This window comes from Diadema antillarum, unplaced genomic scaffold, assembly GCF_040938485.1.
Source record: "Diadema antillarum isolate AM-2024a unplaced genomic scaffold, OU_Dant_1.0 seq00000356_RagTag, whole genome shotgun sequence".
NCBI classification, from domain to species: domain Eukaryota; kingdom Metazoa; phylum Echinodermata; class Echinoidea; order Diadematoida; family Diadematidae; genus Diadema; species Diadema antillarum.
Window position 1 is genome coordinate 610,457 of NW_027271362.1, and position 27,781 is coordinate 638,237.

At 40.4% G+C, this 27,781-nt stretch overlaps 1 protein-coding gene across 1 annotated transcript in view; it reads left to right on the forward strand.

Moving 5' to 3' along the window:
* The window catches only part of LOC139731070 (uncharacterized), a 90,712-nt gene that overhangs the window by 9,904 nt on the left and 53,027 nt on the right, over window positions 1–27,781 (forward strand). Inside the window, exons 6-21 of the mRNA XM_071641949.1 lie at window positions 2,435–2,552; window positions 3,561–3,653; window positions 5,816–5,917; window positions 6,496–6,667; window positions 7,523–7,869; window positions 9,268–9,416; window positions 13,878–14,034; window positions 14,446–14,802; window positions 16,512–16,636; window positions 19,890–20,118; window positions 20,713–21,075; window positions 22,024–22,131; window positions 22,897–23,015; window positions 23,486–23,726; window positions 23,941–24,136; window positions 26,468–26,733. Coding sequence (XP_071498050.1) covers window positions 2,435–2,552; window positions 3,561–3,653; window positions 5,816–5,917; window positions 6,496–6,667; window positions 7,523–7,869; window positions 9,268–9,416; window positions 13,878–14,034; window positions 14,446–14,802; window positions 16,512–16,636; window positions 19,890–20,118; window positions 20,713–21,075; window positions 22,024–22,131; window positions 22,897–23,015; window positions 23,486–23,726; window positions 23,941–24,136; window positions 26,468–26,733 — 3,142 coding nt within the window. The remainder of the gene's footprint in view (window positions 1–2,434; window positions 2,553–3,560; window positions 3,654–5,815; window positions 5,918–6,495; window positions 6,668–7,522; window positions 7,870–9,267; window positions 9,417–13,877; window positions 14,035–14,445; window positions 14,803–16,511; window positions 16,637–19,889; window positions 20,119–20,712; window positions 21,076–22,023; window positions 22,132–22,896; window positions 23,016–23,485; window positions 23,727–23,940; window positions 24,137–26,467; window positions 26,734–27,781) is intronic.

Consider the following 27,781-nt stretch of genomic DNA (forward strand, 5'->3'; position numbering starts at 1 on the left):
GACAACCGGAAGCGAACAAGGGACTGAGGAATCCCACAGTGCACCTGTGACAGAGCTCTTCAGCGTGCGCAGGAGTTTTTTACGTCATTGACGATAGCGAGAATTGAAGAATAATACAGCTGCAGAAATTAACACTTTGTCAACATCAAATTGACTACTCTTCAAGGGGAAAGAAACCTTGAAATATACATGGGGATTGAGTGAATGCAGCAATATTAACAGAACACATCAGTGAAAGTTTTAGGATAATTGGACAAATTGTTAAAAAGTTGTGAATTTTAAAAGTTTCGGTGACAGAAGATAACTACATATCATGCCATCACTGTGCACTATATGATATAAAGAAAATTCCACAAAATATCACTTTCATAATAAAAGTACACATTCCAAGGACTTTTTATGTCTAGGGTAATGTTATTCCTCCTGCTTTCTGACAGAAGTCATAAGTCTAGTGCACTTTCATTTTGCTAGAAAAGTGAAAATATGATGATTTTTTTTTAAATACATGTATATTGTATTAGCAATGATGTCATGATCTTAGTCTTCTGATCCAGCGGTCTCCAAAACTTCAAAAATTCTTGACTAGCTTTGAATGTATTTTCCCATTTCCCCCAAACTTTAACTGATGCATTCTGCTGATATTGCTGCACTCGCTTAATCAACACATATTTTGGAGTTTCTTTCTCCTTTAAAGTTGACTGTATATCATATACTTGTATGCCAAAAAGACTCAATATCTGTAAGAAAATGAATTGTCTGTTTTGTAATGACTGAAAACGTGGATATTTTTTCTTTCTCTCTCAGAGTAGGAAAAATTAAATTGCCATGCAAAAGTTTGAGCAGGAGACAAATAAACTGTCCAGTTCTTCACTGTATTACATTTTCCTTGCTTTTTATTTCTTTTACTCGTAGTCAGTGACTGCATTTATTTGTACTTATTTAACTTGAAGTTCTAAGTTTGTAATAGCTTTTTCTATAACTTTAAAGAAGTGAATCTCCAGTTTCTCTCTTTTATTTTTTCTAATTTTGATACCATATAGAGTTGAAGTTGAGACAGTAAACTTTGTTTATAAATTGGGTTGGGATCCTCCCCCCCCCCCCCCCCCACCACATTTGTCAGCATAATGTACTGGAGTCTGAGGAAAGTTAGTAGTAATTGCCATGTATTGTGCAACAGTATACGAATAATTTATGAGTTGTGAGTGCATAGGGCACGAATATCGCACGAGGCGCGAGATGAGCCACTGGTCTATTCAACAAGGCGCGTAGCGCCGCGTTGAATAGACCAGTGGCGAATCTCGCGCCGAGTGCGGTATTACGTGCCCCAATGCACGAACAAAATCATAAATTATTCGTTTTATACAACACCTTGTCCACAATCACAATACAAAATTAGTGACCGCCAACTCAGGAAGGCCCAAAATAAATGTAACAATTAGGCAGAGAATTGTAAACCACCCTGTGTACTGCTTTCAAACACTCGTCATGATTCGATCACACAGTCACCGGAATCACAAACTCCGCAGGGTCTATACACATTCTACGCTAACGTTAGATCGAGTTAGGTCTGACTGTTAGGCCGATCTGAGATGTCGGTAGATCTAGTTGTAGGTCTAGACTTTGTCTATTTCCGAAAATGATTTTGTATAAAAACACAGAAAAATAATCAAATTACGGTTTCTCAACTTGAAATGAAGTCTTGATTTTGGGATCACTGTGGTCCACGTAGCAGATCAGAGGCAAAAGTAAAACACAGCAGTAACGGTTAGGTATAAAGGCCGCGATACATGCAACTAGCGAGGTAAAGTAACTGCGCGTACACGTTAACGTTGCAGTACTCCTCCGCGCCTGGTCTGTGAGACTTACCGGCAGCGCAGCGCAGCCGGCCAGCGCGTACACTGTACAATGTAGTTTGCTGGCGCTTTGCTACGGGTGTGAGCCACAGAACTCTGTGGGTCGAGCGGCCATGCATTAGTAGCCCCCCGCGAAGCCATGCTATAGTACCTTCGAGCCGTGCAATAGGCCCATGCCAGGGGCCTATTGTATGGCTGTCACTCTCAATGAGTTTGATAGGTATTTTCTATTGAATGTCATGTGACATGTTCTTGGCCAATCACAATTCGACATCATTCTGAGGTGTTGTATAATAGAGGTTATTAGAATAGTTAACATATTATTAATGTAAAGAAATTGAATACTTCCCTTTGCTGACATAGATGAAAATGACTCAATACTGCAGTGCATCTTGTTGAGGATGTATTTATTAAAATGAAGTAGAGCTGACTGAGGTTATCCCCACACCACCGGAAGACTGTGTTGGTGCCTTCTGCAGTATCTTATAACTTTTCATTGCTGTCGTTGTATGTCTATCAAATTACAAAATGTTTGTTAAAAAAAGATACATAATAACTTATTATATATCCCCAAAATGTAGGTCCAGGCAATAGCCATAAGCATCGTGGAAGAAGTTCTGACCCAAGCAGCATCATCCAACTCCACCAGTGCTTTGGCCAGCATTGGAATCTCAACAGATACCATCAGTGTCTTGTCAGGTAAAATGGGAAGAGGGAATCGAGATGAAAAAAAAAGAAAATAGCAAAACAACAAATAGTTAAGGAAAAACTTCAGAAAAAAGAAAAACTGTTATTTTTCTAGTTAGAATTAAGAGCTATTCCCCCAGTTGTTTAATGTGACTTACAGGTACATTATATGCACATTACTGCTGTGCTGTCGTACATTCCATGTATCTTGTAAATTGTATTATGTTGACTGGTTTCTTCTGCAATTATCTGAGAACCTTTAATGTCCCAAAACAAGATTTTTTTTTTTTTTTGCCTGTTGACAAAGAACAGACAGGATAGTATTCTCCATCCACCTACGAGAATGTCAAGCAGTAGGCCTACATGTTTTCCCTTTCCATGGTCAACTGCATGTGCCATCAAACAATGAGAAATATCAATCAGACAAAGAGATTGTGAATAGATTGTGTGCTGATGGGCTCTCAAACTCTTCCTATACAATGTAAGTTCACCGGAATGGGGTCTGGAAAAGTCAAAATCTAGTGAGCCCAGCCTCAATCACTAAGTAAGTCTTCATACAAGTTTGATAGCAAATCAAGCACACTGCTTCGTTGGGAGAGGTAAATCAGAAAAAAAAACCCACACACTTCATAGATACAGAAAAAGAACAAAACAGGTATCGATAGAAGAAACTTTAGTCTTTTGATCAAAATAGTTTATTCTTGTAAGCATGACACAAAATAACGTGATTTAAGGCAACAAATGCAGATGCTTCTGCCTATATTTTGGGAACCTGATATACCAAGTTCCCATATAATGAGTTGATGCTATGGGAGCCTGTAAGCGGTATACCAGCTTCCCATAAGAAACAGGTTAAAGTATCTCAAAGATTCTCTTTACGTGATTCTAGATGTATGTGTACAGGACATACTACAAGTCTTCACAGTGCATCAGAACCTTAAGTTTATGCATTGTACAGTGTACATGGTTTGAAACTGTGTGATGTAACCCGTTTATTTTTGTACGTCTTTAACATTACAGCTGAAGTGTATGCGGAGATTGTAACAGTGTTGCCAGATGACGTTTCCAGCACCACCACGGCAGCCACAACCACAGCTGCCACCACGCAAGCAGGTATGGATAGTCTGTTGCAGCAACTTCACTCCGTTCTCCATATCTCTTTCTTTTTAGCAATGTCTTCTGACTTTTACCTAACCCTTTGTTTCAGCACCCTCATGCTGTTTTATGCCTCCGCCACGAAGTGGTGCCGGAGGCATTATGTTTTCGGGTTGTCCGTCCGTCCGTCCGTCCGTCCGTCCGTCCGTCCTTCCGTCCGTCCATCCGTCCGTCCGTCCGTCCTTCTGTCCGTCCGTAATAAATTTTGTGGACAGGGTAACTATCAAAACCTTTTAAGGTATCCTAATGAAACTTGGCATGTATGTGTATTAGGGAGTGAAGTTGTGCCTATCAACTTTTGGGTGCACATGGTCAAGGTCAAAGGTCAACAGGTCAAGGTCAAATACGTAAAATTTCACTATTTCCTCCATATCTATGCAATGCCTGAAGATATTTTCTTGAAACTTAGTGTATACATGTATTACCCAATTAAGATTCTCTGGTGAAAGTTTTAGGTCATGAGTTCAAAGGTCAAAGGTCAAAAGGTCAAGTTAAAATATCAAAACTTCGCTTTTTTTCTCCGTACCTTGGAAATTGTTCAAGGTATCTTCATGGAACATAGTATATAAACATGTACTGACTGGCAGTTATTATCTAGAGAATCTAGGGTTCATAGGGTCAAAGGTCAGGGGTCAAAGGTCAAGTGCAACACTTCAAATTGTTACTATTTCCCTCATATTTATGTAATGCCAGCATTTTTTTTTTTTACACTTGGTGTATGCACGTATAACCTAGATTATCTGGAAAGTTTCTTTTTCTCTTTTTTTTTTTTTTTGGGGGGGGGGGGCTTGCCTCAAAGGTCAAAAGGTCAAAGATCAAGGGAAAGTGCTGAACTAACTTTTTCCTCCATATCTCAGAAGTGGCTCAAGTTATCTTGAAACTTACTACATATTTATGCATGTTCTGCCTGACAGTGATTATCCTATGAATTTTAGGGTCAAAGGCCAAAAGAAAATGGTAACAGTGTACTTTTCAATACAGAAATTACACTTTTTCTCCATACCTTGAAAATTACAGTATTCATACACTTATGAATGGGTCAAAGTCAAGTTAAAGTCCTTGAATCCCCAAATACATGCTCTCCTATTCATCTAATTAAACCTAGGTAAAGGAAGGTGAACATTCAACACATTTGTGACAAACATGTAATTTCAGTATTTTGCCAATATTGTGAAAATGTAATTATGCATTGTCCACATGTACAGTTGTACTATAGACCTACTAGGAGAATCATGCATTATGGCGGAGGCATAGCAGTCGCCTTAGCGACATTTCTAGTTATAGGATGCGTTAGAGAGCTCTCCTACGGTATAATTAAAAAAAAAAAGCGATCACAAGCTGAACCGTAGCATACCCAATGCCAGAAGAGCACTTGCATGCTCCTGAAGTGTACCATACTGAACCAAACTGAGCCAAAATAGGACCACCACCCCCCCCCCCCCCCCCCGATATGCTCCAAAAGCGTACCAGAATCATACCAACAGTTGGAATGTGAAGAACGCGCGTAACATGTACATACTTCATAAAGCAGAGAGTTCATTCTCTCTGTTTGGGACTCTTGTAAGTATCTGAAGCATGCAAGGTGAATGGCCCTGTTGCTACAACATGTGTGGCCCCATCTAATAAATAATCTATGAGGTGCACTTTCTCCACAAAACCCTTGTATGTTCTAAATGTGGCACAGCATGTATGGCAAGGTTAGCTTTGGTTTGCTTTTGAGTGCTTGAACGTGGCCATAGTGCCATCGATTGCAAATGAAGGAGCCAGGGTGAATTATTAAGTATGAGAGCTTTTTAAAATCTAGATCTTCAAATGAATGATTCATGAGTTTGAATAGTAGAAAGCCTGATGGGCACACCAATCCCTCAGATTTGTTTGTTTGTTTGTTTGATTTTTAGTTTGGATATTTGTTTTCAACTACTTCATAATTATGTGTTAGAGTAAGTTATGCATTTAAGATGTCATCAGTGCCTTATACATTTATACTGCTTGTTTTGATGTAATGTTGCTATACAGTGTATATCTACTTTACATTTTCCTTGATCCTGGTGTAGGGCTATAAATAGAAGTTTTCTCAATATGAATTTTACCACTCTCTGGTTTATTGTCTATTGTTGCAGCAACCACCACGCCAGAACCAACAACCACTGAGGCAACTACTACAGCTAGAACTGATGCACCCACAACACAAGCTACGACGACATCACCACTTGAGTTGGCAGGTTTGTGAACTGTGTCTTTCCACAAATTGCACCAACTCGTCACAATCCTTTCAAAGAGGTTGTGATTTTCCCTGTTAATGCAGTCCAGATCAAGTGCTTAATTTCAAAGTATCTTGTACAAGTATATACTGAGATCTAGGCAATCCAAGATCTTTTTGCCTTTGATAAGTGCGCCACTCTTAGGGGCTACAAATGATGCAGTTTTTGGTACCTTGTGGAACCAAAAGAGACAGCATACTTATGACTAACAAATGTAATTTGGTGAACAGAATAAAAGGCTCGTTTTTATGTTAATTTGATTCACTTTGCACAAACCAAACAGTGTGTATGAGATAAAATGAAGTATAAGGCCGACAAATGAAAGAGATTTGAACAAGTTTTCTAGATTGATGTAAACTGTTAAGAGTTATAGTCATGGCATTTGTATCTCTTTAAATTGTAATATATCTTCTTCTTTAAAAAAATGTTCCTAGGGTATTTTCTGTGACTGTATGGTGGAGAAACGTTCATGGCAATAAACTGTCGCATTGAATTTCTGTAATTTGGGTTGCTAAATTAAACTGCATGCATCATTCCAGCTGAGGCGGTGCAGTGCGGTGTCCAAGCCTTCCAGTTTGGCGAGAGTGAGCTGGAGTACGAGGCGGGCCAGTGGCCGTGGGTGGCATCGCTGCAGTCTGCCAGGGGCCGCCACGTCTGCACGGCCACGCTTATCGCTGAGGAGTGGGCCATCACCACTGCGTCCTGCATGTCGTACGTATCACATAGACCCCAAAGTCAAAGCTCTTCTTTGCTTCAGCCTCTTTCACTTTGATTTCTTTTATAAAGCAAGCATGTACCAGGCTCTGTTTTGCAGTGGCGGGTGCAGGAGGGGGTAGGCCTGACGCACGTTCCCCTTTAATTTTTGTTAAAACAAAAGAAAATTTAAGAATGGGGGGCCCGCGCACCCCCTTTAATTCAGTAAAGGCATCCCCGTTTTACGGAATTCCTGGATCCGCCCCTGGTTTTGTGTAGCACTTTATAATTGATATCTACAACATGCAAGGATAGTAGGTACCACAGTAGTGACTTTGACTGCAACCTGTCAACTGTGTAGTATTTACCGGTCATTGTCATGATAACAACAAACATTTCTCAACTTTTTCACTTTGTGCAGGCTTGGGCAAATGCAACCTAGGAGCTGCAGCATTTTGAAAAAGAAAAGAAAAAGGAAATCACTTTTTTAATATTTTTGATGATAAGGACATTATTCATCATTTATTGTTAAAGTATGATTTGTTTTAGTTTAGTTTAGTTTAGTTTTGTTTGTTTACTGTCTATATTTACACTTAGTATTTCAGTTAATTATATTGTACTTACACATACTGAAGGAACTTACCTGAGAAGGCGTTTTGGATTTATTTACGTGTAAGTTCTTTTTTGTTTTCCATTTTGACAGTTGGGTGTAAATTAATTAGTTTCTGTGTTTTAATGTAAAAATGAATGCTGTTGCATTTATTTATTAGAAAACAAGATGAATATACAAATTGAATTGAATTGAATTGAATTGAATTGAACATGCATATTTAACATTGTCTCTTTTTGACTTTTTGCACCTTCCCCCATTAGGATGACAGAGAACCACCCCATCATGATAGTGGCAGGACCGGTGGAAGAAGGAAGTAACCACACCCAAAGCCGCAACCTCACAGAGGTGCACATGCTACCCTCCTACCACCGCGCTGGTTACCGCGACACCCAGGACTTCTGCGTCCTGCGCTTCAACGGCTCGGTGGAGTTCAACGAATTCGTCCAGCCGGCGTGCGTCGACCAGGATGAAGCGGAGCTGAATATGTCCACCTGCTATTCAATCAAGCGGGACCACGGTCACTGGGGCTACGCTTACTACCTTAGGGCAAGGAGCAGGGCAAAGGGCGGAAAGGACTTGGATTTTCATGGCATCTTCAATGAAACAGGTGTGCAGTGTGGAGTAACTGTTTTACATTGTAATTTCTCCTGTTCTGAGAGACCATTCTCACCCTATTATATAACTCATATACCAGATTCTTAAAACAATCAAATGGAACAATATGATTAAACACAAATCTTTATGTAGGTCAGCCTTTGAAATATGATGATACTTCCAATCTGTCTGTCCGTCGTAGCGTCCGTCCGTACGTCCGTACGTCCCGTTTTGTTTTTGTCGATATCTCAAGAACCGTGTGGTGGTTTTACATCAAACTTGGTATGAGGGTATAACCTGGGGGGATAATACTTTGTCTAGATTTTAGGGTCACGGGGTCAAAGGTCAAAGGTCACAGGTTATTTTGTGAAAAAAGGTTGAAATTTCATGTTTTTCTCCGTATCTCGCAAATGGTTCAAGGTATCTTCATGAAACTTTCTAGTATATATGCATGTACCGATGGGCAGTGATTATCTAGGGAAGTTGGGGGTCATGGGTCAAAGGTCAAGGTCAACTCCTCAAAATATCAGTACTTTCCTTATATTTATGCAATGCCTGAAGGATTTTTTTAAAAACTTGATGTATGCATGTATAACCCAATATATATTCTGTGGGAAGTTTCTTGCCAAAAGGTCAAAGGTCAAAGGTCAAGTGAAAGTGCTAAATTGCACTTCTTCCTCCATATCTCAAAAGTAACACAAGGTATTATCATGAAACTTACATATTTATGCATGTTCTACTTTACCTAACAGTGATTCTCTTTGGAACTGTAAGGTCAAAGGCCACTTTTAGATAATACTATTTTACCATTTGATACTGAAATTATACTATTTCTCAATACCTTAAAAATTACTCAATGCATAAACTTATAAAAGGGTCAAAAGTCAAGTAAAAATCATCAGTTCCCCTAAATACCTGCACTCTGACGTTTTAATCATTCATCCAATTGAACCTAGTTCTAGGAAAGTGAACATTCAGCACATTTGTGGCAAACCTGTCATTTTAATATTTTGCCAATTGTGTGAAACTGTCATCACACATTGTCAAGACATTGTACTATAGACCTACTGGGAGAACCATGCATTATTGCGGAGGCATACACCAGTCGCCGTAGCGACATTTCTAGTTTTAACCTTATTCCTGCGCTATCTAAATCCTGTATCCAATTGCTGCCCTACATTGTATTTGTCATGGTGATGTATAATGCTATTGTTAAAACTTTGGATTGTATTTCGTATGGAGTTAATTATCTTGCCACAGTACTCTAATTGAGCTGTACATGTTCACATACATATACCTCAAATGTTCCCCCCCCCCCCCCCCATCTTTCGATACATTCCCAGCACTATGAGATTGAGAAGGTTAATCATGCTCCTCTGTGATAATCTCTTGTTGTTAACTCTTTAACCAGATGAGTTCCCAGAGCCAGACTACACACTCCTGAGCTATCCCTCCTATGTCCTGGACCCAGAGCTGTGCTACGACATCTCCTGGGGCCACTACTCAATGAACGGAGACGTGTTCTGCGCCGCCAGTGATGAAACAGAGGCTGGGTGCTTGGTATGAAATACTGCATAACTTTGAACCTTGTATATTTGTTGTAAACGTTAATGGTAAAAGGATGTTAGTCCAAGCATCGGGTCATTGCCTGTCATATTTTGTTTCCCAGGCTTGTAACGCTGTATTTTCTATGCTGTGCAGCTACGTGCCAAAATCTTGCTAGTCGTGACTGCAGGTTAATCTCCGTTTTTATCATAATGTTTACATTTTGTGTGTATTTCATAGCATTGTTTTTTTTCAATCTTTGCATCCAGATATTTTATATAAGGGAAATTGTGTACCTTTGTTGAACCCCTTAACCTTTCTCCTCATTTTTATGCCTCCGCCACGAAGTGGTGCCGGAGGCATTATGTTTTCGGGTTGTCCGTCCGTCCGTCCGTCCGTCCGTCCGTCCTTCCGTCCGTCCGTCCGTCCGTCCTTCCGTCCGTCCTTCCGTCCGTCCGTAATGAATTTTGTGGACAGGGTAACTACCAAAACCTTTTGAGGTATCCTAATGAAACTTGGCATGTATGTGTATTAGGAGGTGAAGTTGTGCCTATCAACTTTTGGGTGCACATGCTGAAGGTCAAAGGTCAAAAGGTCAAGGTCAAATGCTTAAAATTTCACTTCTTCCCCCATATCTATGCAATGCCTGAAGATATTTTCTTGAAACTTAGTGTATACATGTATTACCCAATTAAGATTCTCTGGTGAAAGTTTGGGGTCATGAGGTCAAAAGGTCAAAGGTCAAAAGGTCAAGTAAAATGTTAAAATTGCACTTTTTTCTCTGTATCTTGGAAATTGTTCAAGGTATCTTTATGGAACAAAGTATATATGCATGTACTGACTGGCAGTGGTTATCTAGGGAATTTGGGGTTCATGTGGTCAAAGGTCAGGGGTCAAAGGTCAAGGGCAATACTTCAAAATTTTACTATTTTCCTTATATTTATGCAATGCCAGCAGGATTATTTTTTTAGAAACTTGATGTATGCATGTATAACCCACTAGAGATTCTCTGGGATTTTCTTCTTTTTTTTGCCAAGAAGGTCAAAGGTCAAAAGGTCAAAGATCAAGTGAAAGTGCTGAACTTACTTCTTTCTCCATATCTCGGAAGTGGCTCAAGTTATCTTTAAACTTAGTACATATTTATGTATGTTCTGCCTGACATTGATTCTCTTATGAATCAAAGGCCAGATGAAAATGATAACAATTTACTGTTCAATACAGAAATTGCACTTTTTCTCCATACAATTTATACCTTGACAATTACTCAAGTGCGTAAACTTATGAAAGGGTCAAAGTCGAAGTTAAAGTTCTTAAATCCCCAAATACATGCTCTCCTATTCATCCAATTAAATTTAGGTCAAGGAAGGTGAACATTCGATACATTTGTGACAAACATGTCATTTTAATATTTTGCCAGTTTTGTGAAAATGTAATCACACATTGTCCACATGTACTATAGACCTATTAGGAGAATCATGCATTATGGCGGAGGCATACCAGTCGCCATAGCGACATTTCTAGTTTTTCTCTAAACCCTTTCTGTTCCAATGCATCAAAATTGCACAAATTTCAGATACATACCTGTACACAGGAAATTAATGTGGCCCATAGATAGAGGGTTAAACAGTGTGTGTGTTCAATGTTGCTTCTTTATTTAGCTCGAATTTAGTGTGTGTGTGTGTGTGTGTGTGTGTGTGTGTGTGTGTGTTCCTTTTCAGCAGTTGTCCTACGTATTCTAGTCAAGCTTGTCTTCCTTGAGACCAATGAATCATCAATAATACCAAGAGAGCACAAACACACATTGGTAGATGAGGCATTATTGGGTAATTAGCCACGGTCACACTGGCAAAAGATCGCAAAGTTTAAGATCACGAAATCTTCACAATCTCTAATTGACCGTCCAAACTGCATTGTAGCAGCCAAGCTTCGCGATCTATAAGTTCTCGAAGTTTGGGTCATTAATGCGCATGCGTAAGAAAAAAACCTGTACATCATGATGGCCACTCACTTCTGAGCCACCGCCCGCAAAGAGATGGTGGTGTGGTCAAACTTCAGGAAGTGTCAGTTGCCAGTATTCACACTGCCTAAAGGTCGAGAAGATTGGCGGGAGTCCGAGAAATATCCCTAGTTTGAGTTGGAAGTTTTGCCAGGAGTTATGCGAGAAGTTTCGCGGGAAAGTTTGCGGTCACACTGGCAAAACTTCAAGATCTTTAAATGATAACGATTTTGTGCCAGTGTGACTGTGGCTGTTGTGTTTATGTCATGATCTGGCTTCAGCTATGGTGGTAGTGTCTCTGCCCGGTAATAAGCAGCAGGTGACAGGTTCAAACCCCAGGCTGGTTCCTTCTTTTTTAATACTTGGCCTGTTATAATGCATTTAAGATGTTGGCTAGAATAGGGAAAGCAGCAGCAAGAACATCAATAAAAGACCATAAATTGTTAACTTTTCTTTCTTCCCCTCTTCTTTGCACAAGGTCTCATTCCTGGTGATCATGCTAGTAGAAATGGGGCATATTAACATTTCCCTCTCTCGTCCTGTACTACACATGGTCGTGATATCCTTACAAATATAGCACTTAATCTTTGTCTTTCTGTTTTTGATATTCCTTAAATACATAGTGAATGGCAATAAGCTTTTCGAAATTCAAAATTTCTCTCAGATTCACAAAACTCTGTATTCAAGAATATCATTTGTGTGTGTGTGTGTGTTGTGACAGTGTGTAAATTCTAAGAAATATGTGAAATGTACACATTCTGTTACAGTCCATGTAATAAACCCAGAGTATCCATGATACAACAGCCAAGGTCTGCCCTCTGTGTGAACTTGTCATTTCATATCGTGTATCAAGGCCAGTTTGGAATTTCATACCTTTGCATTTTTTATGCCTCTGCCACGAAGTGGTGCCGGAGGCATTATGTTTTCGGGTTGTCCGTCCGTCCGTACGTCCGTCCGTACGTCCGTACGTCCGTCCGCTTTCGTTTACGCGATAACTTGAGTAATATTGACTTGAATTCTACCAAACTTGGTCCAAGTATAAAGTATGATGGGGCAATTAGTTGATTAGATTTTGGGTGAAATCCGCCAAAGGTCAAAGGTCAAAGGTCAAGGTCAAATCATGAAATTGTATCTGTTTACGCGATAACTCAAGACTGGATCGAGCAAATTTCACCAAACTTTGTCGGAGGATGATGTATGATGGGACAATTACTTGATTAGTTTTTTAGTGAAATCGGACTGAGGTCAAAGGTCAAAGATCAAGGTCAAATCCTGAAATTTATCTGTTTACGTGATAACTCAAAACTGGATGAAGCAGCTTTCACCAAACTTGGTCCAAGGATGATGTATGATGGGACAATTAGTTGAGTAGATTTTAGTGACATTGGCAAGAGGTCAAAGGTCAAAAGGTCAAGGTCAAATGCTAAAAATGTTGTTATTTCCCCAATATCTATGCAATGCCCTAAGGTATTTTCTTGAAACTTGGTGCAGACATGTACTACTGCATATAGATTCTCCAGAGAGAGTTTCATGTCATAAGGTCAAAGGTCAAAAGGTCAAAGGTTAGGTGAAAATGTTGTAATATCACTTTTCTCACAAATGGTTCAATGTATCTTCATAGAACTTGGTACATACGCATGTACTGACTGGCAGAGATTATCTAGGGAATTTAGGGGTCGTAGGTCAATAGTCATGGGGTCAAAGGTCAAGGTCAACTCCTCAATATTTTACTGTTTCCCTCATACACTAATATATGAAATGCTTGCATTATTAGTTTTCAAACTTAATATATACATGCATTACCTAATGGAGATTCTCCAGGAAATTTCCAGCCAGAATGTCAAAGGTCAGAGGTTAAGGGTCAAAGGCCAGGTTTCCATGCGTCCCCCCCCAAAAAAAAAAAAAAAAAAAAAATCTATTTTGTACTGTAATTAACTCTTTCTTCATACCTTGGAAATTACTCAATGCATAAACTTATAATAGGATCTGTCAGAATTCAAGTAAAAATTCTCAATTCCCCAAATATGTGCACCTGCACTCTTCGACAATTATAGCAAACCCAGTTCAAGGAAAGTGAATATTCAAGTCATTTCTGACAAACCTGTCATATCAATATTTTGCCAGTTATGTGAAACTGTCATGGATCACACATGTGAAGACATTGTACTATACGCCTATTGGGAGAATCATGCATTATGGCGGAGGCATCAGTCGCCATAGCGACATTTCTAGTTACTTTCTTCGAATGGTTGTCTTGAAATGGTGGTACTGTTGTCAAATTTTTGTGATGCTGAAATGTAATTCAATAACCAAGCACAGGTTAATCAAGATAGGAAAGATGTAAGTATTATTCATTAAATTGAGATCAAAGTGCAGTATTAAATAGGTTATACTCACATACTATGGGACTACTATGAGAGTGTAGGTGGTGGGCATCCCGTTGTTCTGATTATGATGGTTTATGGTCTCTGCACCCACAGGAGGACTCGGGCTCGCCCCTGATGTGTCAGGACCTCGAGGGATACTGGCACCTGGTGGGTCTGTCTCGCCACAGAATGAGCTGTGAGAGTAACTACAGCATTGCAGCCTATGTTGAGGTGGCTAGCCACAGTGACATGGTCCACGATCTTCTGTATGGTGAGTCCAATTTCAGTTTCAATTTTACATTTTAGATTTCAATTTCAGTTTCAAATGCTGTTTCAATTTTTGTTTCAAGCAGAACTATTACTCGCTGTTGAGCATAAGCTGGGTAGTCTTGTGCCATTCTTGATAGCAATCTGGGGATCATGGATTCAAGTCCCCCTGGAGTATGTATGGCCCATTATTTGTATGCTGACTAGTATTCAAAATACGCTGAATAATCACTATCTATTTATGTAGATGAAGGACAGTTTATTTAATGTAATTAGTTCTTCTATTGTTACCACCAAAAATTATGGGAAAAATTAGCAGAAGCCAAGCATGCCTGCATGAGCCCCTTGTTCAATTGGAATTAGTAATTGATGATTATTCATATCATTTCATTTTTCTTTAACTCTGAATGTGCAGGCCACAATGAAACTGTCTACCTCAGCGTGGGAGAGGAGCATGTTATCACGTTTCCTAGCAACGGATCCAACTACGGAAACGACGTCTACCGGGAATGGACTGCCGTGGCCCCCGAGGGTTACGTCATCCGCGTCCACTTCCAGCACTTCGAGCTGGAGGACGGCTACGACTTCCTTTACCTCGGCTCGGGCCTTCAGCCCACGCTGCTCGGGAGCAATCTCGTCGAACTGACCGGTATGGAGCCCCCAGCCGACCAGGTGTCGCCAGGCAATGAGGGATGGATGGCGTTCTACAGCGACTACTCCATCACGTACTCCGGGTTTACCGCCATCTTGACAGTGGAGGAACCACAGGAAGGTGAGATATCCTGTAGAGATGAATGAAACTGAATATCTAGTTGTACTACGGAGAAACCATGCCATACACAGAGATGCCAACCAATACAATTTTACAGTATTTAGTATGATAAACAGAGTGAAATATGATTATATTATATTGCCTTGTGAAAATACAAGTTTTTATCTTTGTCTGTAAAAATGTGGAACGACGGGCCCAAATGGATGGGAAATAATGCATGCGCGTGAGTTACAATTTTCTTATCAATGTTGAAGAAAAAGAAACATTTTTTAGTTACTCATTCTTACCAGGGATTAAACATTTTTTTCTGACATTTCACTGGCCCAGGCCCCAGAGGTGGTGTCAAGATTTCATGAAAATCTGATTTTTCCTCTCAAGAATCTGATTTGTTTATGATATTCCATCTTTTTTTATGTCAAGGAGTTGGCATCCCTGCATACAATGTCTTTAGACCACATCCCAATGCCTATTAAACCAGCTCAGAAGGCGGACGTTAAGATGTAGGTAGAAACCAGTTTGGAAAGTATGTGTTCAGAATCTCACAAAAATAATTTTACTTTGTCATTTAAACAAATATGAATGGAAAACTGCATGAGACAAGCTACAGCACTCTTGTACAGTAAAACCATATTGACACAGGTGACTTCCGTTATAACTGAGTCCTTTGGATTGGCAGTTTTCTTTCGATATGTATCAAAATTATAATATGTGACCCGCTACAACAAAATGATCCTAAAGTCGGTTGAGGTCGATTATTTGAAAATTGCATGACACAATTCCCTAATCTTTCTGCTTTAAATTGATATATAACACGTCTTATAAGAATAATTGACTGCGGAGATATCAATGTTTAAAAGAGAGCATGTCAAGACGTGTGGGAAATCACTGTTTCGAGAAAAGCGCCCTAAAAATTCTCCTTGCGACGCAATCACAATCAAGAGACACGCAAGTCAGTATTCACCTCCGGACAATAGAAGTTAAGCCGTAGCAACCCCCGAAATGCTCATTCAAACACAGCGTCAGCGGTCTCCTCACCGACCAATCAGTGACCAGGATGTCAGGAGAAGCGGCTAGGCATAGCGCAACCCGCCCGCACGCACCAGTCGACTGGGCAGTGTGCGAGCTTCACGCTTCGGCTAGCGGCAAGCAGCAAACTGACCAATGAGATCACTCTGGTCGTTGTTAGGGGCGGTGCCTATGTGTGGCGCTCAATCCAAATGTTCGAACCAGTTTCTGCTTCGTTGAAACGCCAAAAAAACATGGCCCAGAAAAACGCAATTTTTTGGTCTTTCCTTTCATCATTTTGCTTCAAAATTTCGACTGATGATAGAAGACATGTCAGACTCTAATGATATGTCAAATTCAGAAAATCGTAAGTTTTGACCAATTTTGATGCTCTAACTTCAAACTCGATTTTCACGGCTTCGACCGTGCGCGACTCTAGGACCATTTTGTTGTAGCGGGTCACATATAACCAAACAGTAGTCTACATGAAGATACATAGATGATAATTTTAGGCCTTGAATTTTTACTTTCAATTGTGTTTGCTATACTGGGAGTGCACTGTAAGAAGCCTCTCTTTTACACAATCTCACTGACAGCTATACACTATTGTAGCTCCAGATACTGGCATCTGTGTGAGTGTACAATACTAGAATTTGTTGACCTCAAGCTATATTGTGTGACTGTGTTTTTGTGTTTGTGTTTAGACTATGGAGACTTCATTTTCCTGCATAGTGGTGAAACGGCGTACATCTTTACACCAAGTTTCCAAAACGGCTACCCAAACAACTACACACAGACTTGGATTGTGGTAGCTCCAGAGGGCTTACAGGTGAGAACTCACCACTGTCTTAAACCCTGGACTCTTAACCCATTAAGGACGGGATGATTTTGCTGCCACATGCATTTCCCATAGACACTTGCCCGAGTATACTCGGGACAGGGGCTGAAGGAAAATGGGTCAAAGGAAAACTTCACCTTTGTGTAAATTTGGATTGAGTGAATGCAGCAATATTAGTAGCACACATTAGTGAAAGTTTTAGGAAAATTGGACAATCTGTTCAAAAGTTAGGAATTTTTAAAGTTTCAATGGCACCATCACTGGATGAGAAGACTACTGCAGTTGGTGATGTCACATGTGGATAATGGTAATATAAAAGATATAAAGAATGCTCAAAATATTTTCACTTATAAATGAGCATGTGACTTGTCTCTTTCAGAAAGCAGGGGGAATTCTTTGCAATGTTACTCTTACCACATGTCAGTAACAAGCCAAGAGAATGTGTACTTTTCCACACAAAAAAAAACAACAACAAAAAAACACAGAATTTAGGAATCGCCGTAATGTTTCATGTCATTTTTCTTTCAAGTCTCCTGCATCTTTTGATACCAAATTTGCGACCCTCGGGCACGCGGTTTCAAAGTTACGCATAAATATGTACATGCAGGTCAGACCAAAAATTGCTCAAAAACAGGAATTCATGTGCAAATTCAATGTAAATTTTGGTTTCAGTCAAATTCCATAAAAGCATGATTATTTTTTGCTTTATTGATAAAGACTGTTACAGCTGTATGTAGTGAGGATTAAGTGCAAATCTGCAATTCCTGCCGGAAATGGAAAGTAGATCTGATCATGATTGTAATGTAAAAGTGACAGCGTCCTAGCCCCTGAATACTCTGGAATGCCCACTTTAGCTTCTTTGTAGCTTTACAGCTTGCCTTGAATTGCTTTCTGAAGCAAGGATTAAAGTGATAATCTATGTTTTCTAAGCATGAGCGCCTTTTTATACCCAGACATTTCCCATACAGTGATTGTCTTCACTCCAGTGCACCCACTGTAATCCTCTATAGCAGCCAGCTATTTGGAAGCTCACGAGCCATCGTTGCCATACAGTGGCATGTCAAGAAAACACATTTGGCAAGATCTCATAATAACAAAAACTATTCCACCATGTGGAATGCATTGTAAAAAGCACAAAATTGCAGGGAAAATAGAAATTTCGCTTCAGAAGAGACTGCCGTTAATCACACGATTGGATTCTGGGGTGAAAGTATATGTTGCCATAAAAGATTAGCCTTGACTAGTTGAGTTCATACAGTGTGTAAAGGTTCCTATGGACTGTTGCCCACATTCCTTTGCTGTGTAAATTTCCCAGGGAAAGTTCTTACATGACAAAGACCCGGTTTAGCGCTTTCATTAATAAAAGTTATTTTTTCAGACGGTTCCATGTGATGAGTATTCTGCATACGTGGGTACTGTTTTAGAGAACTCTGTTTCCAAGAAGATGTCTCGGTTCCAGCTTGTGTGGGATTTAATCTGTTTCGTATCAAAGGATTTGTTTTGGCAATCTTCAGTGGCAATTGTTGCATGTTTTCTAATCTCATTTGAAGGAGGATAATACAATTCACTATACCAATTCAGAAGAGTAATTGAATTGAGTGTTAACTCCATGTATGCCTCAGTGTAAAACCTCCTGTGTGCTGTGCTATTCTGAGACCTCAATAATGCATTAGGGCTTTGGGAAAACTTTTTTTTTTTTTAAGGACAAGTCCACCTTCATATGCTTGTGGATTGAGTGAATTCAACAATATTAACAGAATACATCAGGGAAAGTTTGGGGGGAATCAGACAATCTGTTCAAAAGTTATGAATTTTTAAAGTATCTGCGAAGTCACTGCTGGATGAGAAGACTGCTACAGTGTGTATGATGTCACATGCGTAGAACAATATAAGGTAAATATGAAGAGAATTTTTACAAAATTTTACTTTTTGAAAAAAGTACACTTCTCCTTGACTTGTCACTGACATTTGTTAAGGATAATATTATTCCCCCTGTCTCCTGTAAGAGGGAAGTCCAGCGTTCTCTTCTGATGCGAGAAAAGTGAAAATATTTTGAATTTTCTTTATATTTTCTTTATATCGTTGTATACGTTTGACATCATCAGTTGTAGCAGTTTTCTCATCCAGCACTAACTGAGCAGAAACTTCAAAAATTCATAAAACTTTTCAACGGATTGTCCGATTTTCCTCAAACTCTCACTGATGTGTTCTACTAATATTGCTGCATTCACTCAATCCACATGTCTATGAAGGTGGACTTGTCCTTTAAAGTCATGATATATGTATATTTGAGGCTGTTATTTTTGTTAAGCATGATTATGTTGTAATGGTCTTCTGCATTTCTATTGCACGTAATAGATTTATTTTGTCTTTTGAACGACAAGTCTGTGAAATTATGGTTTCATTATATGTGTAAAAGACACCTACTCGCAGTCATTTTGTATTACATGTATTAAGAAAAAGAATGCTATATACTTATTTCGACCATTAAGTTAACCCGTTCCTCCTGCAATATTCTCTAAATACCTTCAATGTCCCTAAATGAGAGTCTTTTTGCCCATCGACAGAGAACAGACAGGTTGGTAATCCACCTGTGCGAAAGCAGTCAAGCGGTGCATGCATCCCCTCCCCATGGTCAACTACATGTGCCCTTGAACAATAGAAATATTGATCGGGTGCGATGTATGAATAGAGCGTGCGCTAATGGGCTCACAGACTCTTTTATTCTACACAAATCAGGCACCAGAATGCGATGACTGGGGTCAGCGAACACAGATATCTACTGTGATCAGCATTGATCGCTAATGTACATGTTCATACGAGTTTTGTAGCAGAGCAAGGGCAAACTATATCAGAATAAAGGTAAAAATACTGTGATATACAAATTCTTCCAACAGAAAGCGAACAAGTGCTGATAGAATAAAGTCTAACTTTTTTATCAAGCCCATTTTTGGGGACTTTGTAACACAAAGAAGCATGAATTTTGGCCACGAAAGCAGGCACTCTTACAATTGTCTTCATCTTGGGAACCTGGTATACCAGGTTCCCGTATATCAGTTGCTCCCACGGGATCGAACATGAAGGAATGGGTTAAAACTTGTTTGTATGTAGTTTACTGTTCAAGTATGACTCAATAACCGTTCTTGTATGAAAAAGGAATGCAGAAATCAAATCAAATCAACAACAACAAAAACAACAACAAAAACAAAAATGCTCTATTTTTGTTTACCTCCCTCATTTACAGATCTGGGCCAACTTCTACTACTTCTCCCTCGAAGAAGAGCACGACTTCCTGTACGTCTTCCAAGCGTCCGACCTGAACTCCACCCACGAGTACGTGACATCGTACACAGGGACTCTCGGGGAGGAGCATCTCATCTCAGACTACAGCATCCTCGTCTTCCAGTTCTACTCCGACTACAGCATCCAGTATCCGGGATTCTACATCGAGGTTTCGGCCGGAGACTACGAAGGTATAGGTTGTACTTCTCGCTGCTTTTAGCTTTGTTGTGTTTGATTCACACCAATTTAACTCAGAATTCTGTCATAGTCATGTTGTTTTGTTTTGTTTTGTTTTGTTTTTAGCGTGACCTCTTTGTGTCTGATTATGTGTATATGTGGCTTTGTGGCAATTACCCCTGGACAATTACCCCAACCCTCTCCCTGACCCTAAACCTAATCGTAATTCTGAAGGTAATACCAAACCCGACCTAAATTCTAACACCAAACCTAATCCCAACCCTAATCTTTACTCTAACCATATCACTAGCCGGTATGTAGCCAGGGGGCAATTGTCCTGATATATTGTACATGTGTCTTGTCATATTTTGTTTTATCTTGTATTTTTGTATTTTTTATTTTGTATTTTGTATTTTGTATTTTGTATTTTGTTGTACTTTTTGTTGGATGTTGGATGGAAAATAAACGAAACTGAACTGAAATTAAAATCTATGTCAGCAGTGGCCTTTTGTATTTTACATGCTACAACGTATTCAGACTTTCACCATACATTTTACAACGCATGTTGTTTGTCATGATAACCATCTACTCTGTGTTTCCCACTCTAGGCTTCGACCCCGTGTGTGGTGACACCGAATACACCCTCCTCCCGGGGAAGACGGTCACGATCACGTCGCCAAACTTCCCCGAGGAGTACCCGTCCAACCTCCACTGTGAGTACACCGTCCGCTCCCCCGACGACAGCATCATCGTCGCCCACATCGAGGTGCTCGACATCGAACCGAACTACGACTTTGTCTACTTTGGCAACGGAGACGTCCCGGGGGAAGAGTTGGTGGCCCGGCTCACCGGCGATCAGTCATCAGTGCCGGTCTTCTCTACCGACAATGCCGTGTGGATGATGTTCACGTCGGACTACTCAGTGCAGTATACGGGCTTTAGCATCACTTTTGAAATGTTTGGCTTTGCAGGTGAATTTTACTTTGTTGAAATTAAAAACAATTACATGAGCGTGTGGTACATACATATGTACACTGTAACCCATTAAGTCCTGTGGTATTGGATATTCTTATGGTACTTTGTGTGGTAAAATCTGATGCCACAGGACACACTGCATTACCACACAGATACCACAGCCATGTACTACACAAGCCTGTAGTACAGTACCACGCAGTACCTGTGGTAACATGTATTTGTGTGGTACATTGTGTGGTACTGACACGTACCTCAGGGAATACCACAGGACATTTTTGTTATGGAAGGAATTAAAGCAGTGGTATCGCATTCTCAAAGGAAGAACATATCATGATAGATCCCTTGATATCAAAGTATTGAAATTGAGACCTGAAAATTTTTTGTTGAGTTCACTTGTGATGACTCTTCATAAACACTTCAGCATAAGGTTTTTAAAGATTGCAATTACTGTAGTTCCCGATTTTTGCAAGTTATAATCTCATAGAATTTGCTTACCTGTTTCAATTCAAATGCCTCCCTGCTAAAGTTTTTGTTGATTGACAAATTGCCCTTCATCGACGTGAATATGCAGTACCCTACCCGCTGCATGCTATAAGGATTAGAACCAACACTTGCTGTCACGCGAAATTAAAGCTCGGTGGTCTAATGGAGATGACGCCTGTCCAGTAATCAGGCAGTCGTAGGTTCGAATCTTGCTCGAGTATGTACGCCCAGGATTTTTTTATCATGGCTACTACCAAAAAACTGATCAATTCAGTGCTTATTTACGTCAATGTAGGGCAATTTGTCAATCAGTCAATCAGTCAATCAATGAAAAACATCTCAATGGCAGAATTTCATGAATTTGAAAGTTTTTGTTGTATACATGTTTTGCAAACCATTTGTGAATCTCCCTAAATTTGTAACTATCTGCATTTCAAAACCCTCTACCCCCAACTTTCCAGAATGCGAGGAAGGTGAATTCAAGTGTAGCAACGGTCTGTGCAAGCCTGCCGATGTTCGTTGTGATGGTTTCAATGACTGCTACGACTTTTCAGACGAGGAGTACTGCCGTGAGTTTTATATCCTTTGTACTTTTATCTGTGATGACTCAGGAATGTAGCATTTAAGTTGTTGAGGACAAGTCCCGAGTATACTCGGGCCAGCATCTATGGAAAATGCGTGTTGTAGCAAAATCAAACCGTCCTCAATGGGTTAAAGATCCATACACCTTGCACCAGATAATGATTGCTCTCCTGTAGAACCAACAACCATGCATACCATGTACCTGTGTTTTATCTGTCCAAAGTGTTTCTTGTATAGTTTTTAGTACTTTTTTATATATTAAGTACATTGTATGACAAAGCAATCAGCAGCATTCATTGTATATGTCAATCTGTATTTCTATAGTTTAATTTATTTTCTTTTACATAATGTTACTACTCATGCTAGATAGACTCTAATGTTTCAAAAGCAAAAAGAAATTTCTTTGTGTGGGTAAAAAGCAAAAAGATTAAAAAAAAAGAAATCAAACATCAGCTAAACTAATTTATCCATACCAAAGTTATTTCACAGTGAGCATGAGACATTGTATTTCTGCATGGTGGAACATTATTTGCAGGGCAACTCCTGCAACAATTTACAATGTTATGTGTACTGAATAGCTAGAGTTGTAAGAGCATCCGTCTTTGGAAAAGACAAAACTATGTTGTGCTTAAATGAGCAAAAAAAAAAAAAAATAAAGAAGAGAAATACTGTTGTAACATTTGTTTGTTTGTTTGCGTGTGTGTGTGTGTATCTGTTCATTTGTTTTGATGTCCATTCTTTGGTTCACTCAGCCCCCTGTGAGCCCGTACCAATGCCGTACTGTCAGGTCTTCCTTCCATACAACACCACCTACTTCCCCCACCGCTTTGCTGACAGCAGGGAGGATGCAGAGACAAGCTTCCTGGAGAAGGTTCGTTGGCCAAGGCAGTGAGAATGTCAAAGGTCACTTTGGCAAGCAAAAAAGAAAAAGAGAATTACAGTGCTGGTAGTGGAGGCTGAGAAAGGAGTGGAAAAGTACAGTGAAGTTTGAGATAGCCATGTTCATACAAAGGTACAAAATGTATCTTGAAGACTAGTAGGTGTGTGTAGTAGTCATGAATAGGCTGTATAGCAATAGTGCATGTATGTAACTCTTATGTAGTACTACGTGTAAACATTGTCTCGTAGCATGTCATTGCTCAACTTGACATGAAATATCGATTTATGATATGAGAGTTTCATCAGGTGACAATATGTGTTAATGCAGATTGAAGTCAAACACTAACTGATAATCTGTCTAAATTCAAATTTTTTATGGGTATTGACCATGAAGTATGATTCAGCTCACTTGAGATGAACATTCATTGCAATCATCTCCAAGTTCAATTTGCTCCTTGATAGGCCGTGACCATTGCTAGCTGCCACGAGGACCTCCTAGACTACGCCTGCATGGTGCTGTACCCGGAGTGCCCACATCACGGCCCTACCCGACGGCCCTGCGCCTCGCAGTGCCTGGAGATTGCCGAGGCCTGCGCCATCGAGTACGCCCTGACGTTCGACAACGAGACGTGGCCGGTCGACTGCCACAAGCTCTATGACGACCGCGGGAAGCAGGGCGACTTCTGCACTGGTGGGGAGGGAGGTGGGTAAATTGTCTTTATAGCGATGTGTTTTATGTTTTGTGCTTTTACGGTTAAAGAGAAACATCATGATAATGCTAATTGCTGCCATGATCTTTCCTTCATTGGATACCAATTTGTTCAGGTCTCTACTAATTTTGAGATCATTCAATTTACCATATGACACCTGAGCTGGTTTGATTTTACTTTGTTGTTGTTGTTGCTGTGTGCCTGCAGATGTACTGGATACCATGGTGTGTGGGACGCGGCCAGCGTATGAACCGGACCAAATCATGTCGCGCATCGTAGGCGGGGTCAACGCCCGGCTCGGGGAGTTTCCCTGGTCGGTGTCACTTCAGGACAACTTCAACGGTCATTTCTGTGGAGGGACTCTCATCGGACAGCGCTGGGTTCTGACTGCCGCCCACTGTGTGTAAGTCTTTCTGGACCTTCTATCAGTCCTTGTGAAGTTTTCCGCCCAGCCGACTCCTGCACTGGCTGGCTTTCAACAAAAAACAGAGACTCCAACCCCAAGCACCTTCTGATCTGGAGATTCTTCCGCCTGAAACCCTTAGCAAACGGAAGACTCCAACTTGATGTGTGCAAAGCGCGAAATTCCTTGCGGCTGGGCTCCAGGGCCCTGGAAGCTTGAGGGTTCTAGATGCTCTCTTGTGCTATCTTAGGTTTATTTTTCAACATACAATGACACTAAGTAAAAAATTATTTCAAGCAGGAGACACAGAGCCAGGGCGGGAGAATTTTAATCTCAAGTGGGAGAACGGGAGATTTGGCAAAAATGGGCTTTCGGCGAAAGGAGGAGAGTTGGAGTCTCTGAAAGAGAAAGGAGTTGTGTACAACAGAATTTATCTCAAAATATCCTAGGCTACATGTATGATCATATCCTCATTATTGATTGATAAGTATTAATTAATTCAATTCATTGTCTTCAAGAAATGTTTCCCAAAGGAAAGATCGTTTACAGCTCCCAAGCACCATGTCTTTTAACTCTTTGATATGTACTACGTTTTCGCACGACGACTCAGTCAACGGTGTGCCAAGCTCACACATTCTGCTCAAAAGCACAAACTCTCCCAAACCAATCAATAAATCGCCAAATGCCACAGTACAATGAAAGCGTTTCTTGCAATTCCATTCCTGCCCACAGGTAGCTTGCATTTTTGTGGTGAATAACTATCAAGCAGTGTTCCTTACTGGATTTGCAAGTACATCGTAAATGCTAAGTTTCTGTCACTGTTTTGTGTGCAAAAGTCATGCATCTACAATAACGCAGCTACTACTCATTTGAAAGAAAAACAACTATAGATTTCTCATACAATTTAAATCAAAGCAAAGCTTGGTATTCTCTCATCAACTTAGCTCATAACATGTCCAGGCGACAACTGAAGTTAAGATAAAGAACAGAATGTTTTACAAAAGCTTGACTGAGTTTTTGTTTCAGAATAGTGGCCTACGGGGGGTTACACCATGGCACATGAAGAGTTAAAGCAAACATCGATACATTTAGAAATAGTGTGTAGTGCGCACACACACAAAAAGAGTTTTAGCAATTAGTTAAGAAGAATCTATCAGTTCAAGCTGATTTCAGTTTTATGATCAAGTGGCAAGTCAGTAAGACTTGTATGCTGACATGACTCTTTCTGATGAAATCAGATAAGCCCCTGTTTTTTGAAGAGTTATAATTGATTGGAATATACTAGTTGATTTCTATATGATATGTCTATGGCAACCTGTATAGTAAAGAAATATGTAATTGATTATATCTTCTGAAAAAATGGGGCCCATTCTGCCTTGCTGACAATGTATACCAGTATATCCAAGTAAACCAAATGCTCATTGACATTGCTAATTGTGAGGTTCCACATAAGAGGTGAGATACACACACATACACACACACACTTATTCACCTGACATGCAGTTGTAAACCTAGAAAGATGTATGTCTGTGGATGTTCTCAGTCATCCAGTAAAGTATCACATGAACTATATCGCTAAATCTAGTCAACTGGACTTACTTGTAATTTGGAATAGCGACGTTTCACGTCCTCTCCGGGACGCTTCATGAGGCCGACTGATCTTTGGCGGCAATTGGTTGTTGACCCGTAACAGGGTCAGGGAATTTCGGAAAGCGCCGAGAAATCTTCCGAACCGCCGGGTTGTAGGCTCCGGCTAGGTTGTGTCTCAGGCCCCCTCCTCGATTTAGGGATGGCTCCTCCCGTTTAACGTAGATAGACTCTTTGACTCCCCTCTCGAACCTCCGTGCCTCACGATCTAAGATGATCACGTCCTTGTTGTCAAAGCCGTAGGTGTGGTTACTGCTGTTCAGTTGAGAGTATACGGCAGAGTCTCCACAGCCAGACGAGCTAGCTCGTCTGTGCTGCTGCATACCTTTGGCTAAGGTCTGCTTTGTCTCTCCTATGTACAGCTCTTCACACTCGTCATCCTTGCATTGGATAGCACAGACCACATTGTGTTTTTGGTCCTTCGGAGTCTTATCCTTCTGACCTTAGGTTGGACTAACTTCTGTCTCAATGTGTTGGTAGGCTTGAAAGAGACAGGAATATGATGCTTGCTGAAGATTCTAGAAGACCTAGAAGGATGTATATCAATTTGGGGTAAATGCGAGGAGTGGCAAAATATTTTCAGTTCTAATCTAAAGAGAGAGCTGGGAGATTAAGACCCATAGTCATATGAATTGGCCATGAAGTAATGATCCTCTGTATCTGTTACTCCACCAACCATTCTAGAGATTACATAGACAACCTGGTTTTGGGTGACATCTACCTGTCTACTCACTCCGACTACCACCTGGAGGTTCAGCCCCACCACATCCACGTCTACCCGCACTACAACCCCGGCTCTAGCTTCGACGGGGATGTCGCCCTCATCGAGCTCCTGGAGGACGTGGAGTTCAACGACTACGTGCGGCCGGCGTGTCTGGCCACGTCCGACGAGGAGACGTCGACGTATTCGCGCTGCATTGTTTCCGGCTGGGGCGTCACGGAAGAAGGAGGTAGAGATTGTCATAGACACAAAGGCCCAAATTCACGAAGGTGATACAAACGAAACTATGGTTTAAACCATGGACAAAAACCATGCAGTGCCAAGTGTCGCATGGAATATTTTGCCATGAAATCTGTCATTTCGTCGATGAAATGATTATTTCGTAATGAAATGACAACATTTTGTAACTAAATTAACATTTCGTCCATGAAACGGTCATTTTGTGGACGAAATGACCAATTTCATAAGTAAATATTCCATGCGGTACTTTGCGCTCAATGGTTTTTGTCCATGGTTTCATTTGTACCACCTTCATGAATTTGGGCCAATATGTACCAAGTTTTGTGACATGCTGACCTTTTTCCGCATTGTTTTATCAATCTCTCCCTGTTCAGCTTTCCTGGTTTTTCTCCGTTTTTTTTTTTTCCTGTGCAACAATTGAAATTATTATTATTTCATATGCTGTAACCTGAAAATGACTTATTTGTTTCTACATTATGCTATCATGTGTGTTAAATCATACCATAGTATTAGTACATTGTAACACTTGCCTTCATTGAAAAAAAAAAAAAAATTTGTATATTCTTACATGGCTATCAATTATCTTATGCCTTGAATCTTGATGGGGGGGGGGGGGGGGGAGGGGGGAGGGAATCGCAACAGCAATCTTTCCATAATCCAGTATTCAACTTTGGTATTTCTCATGCTTGACTTTGGCCAACTTTAGCCAGACTATGGGCACTTCTGGCATAAAGAAAACAAAAGGAAAGGGTAGGAGGTCATGGGCAAGGAGTCCAACAGGTAAAGGGAGGGGGATTAGAGCAAGAGGGTGGACAGACAAAAGGCGGAGGAGGGTCAGTGATGATTCCAAGGATCATAGGGGGCAACCTGTGAAGGAAAAGGATGAATAGGGATGCAACATCAAACAAGATACAAGATATCTGCCTTTTGTTTGTCCATCCTCCTGCTTTAATCCCCTTCCCTTGTAATACCTGTTGGGCCCCTTGCCCATGGCCTCGAACCCTTCCCTTTTGTTTTCTTTGTTCTGTGTCCCTAGC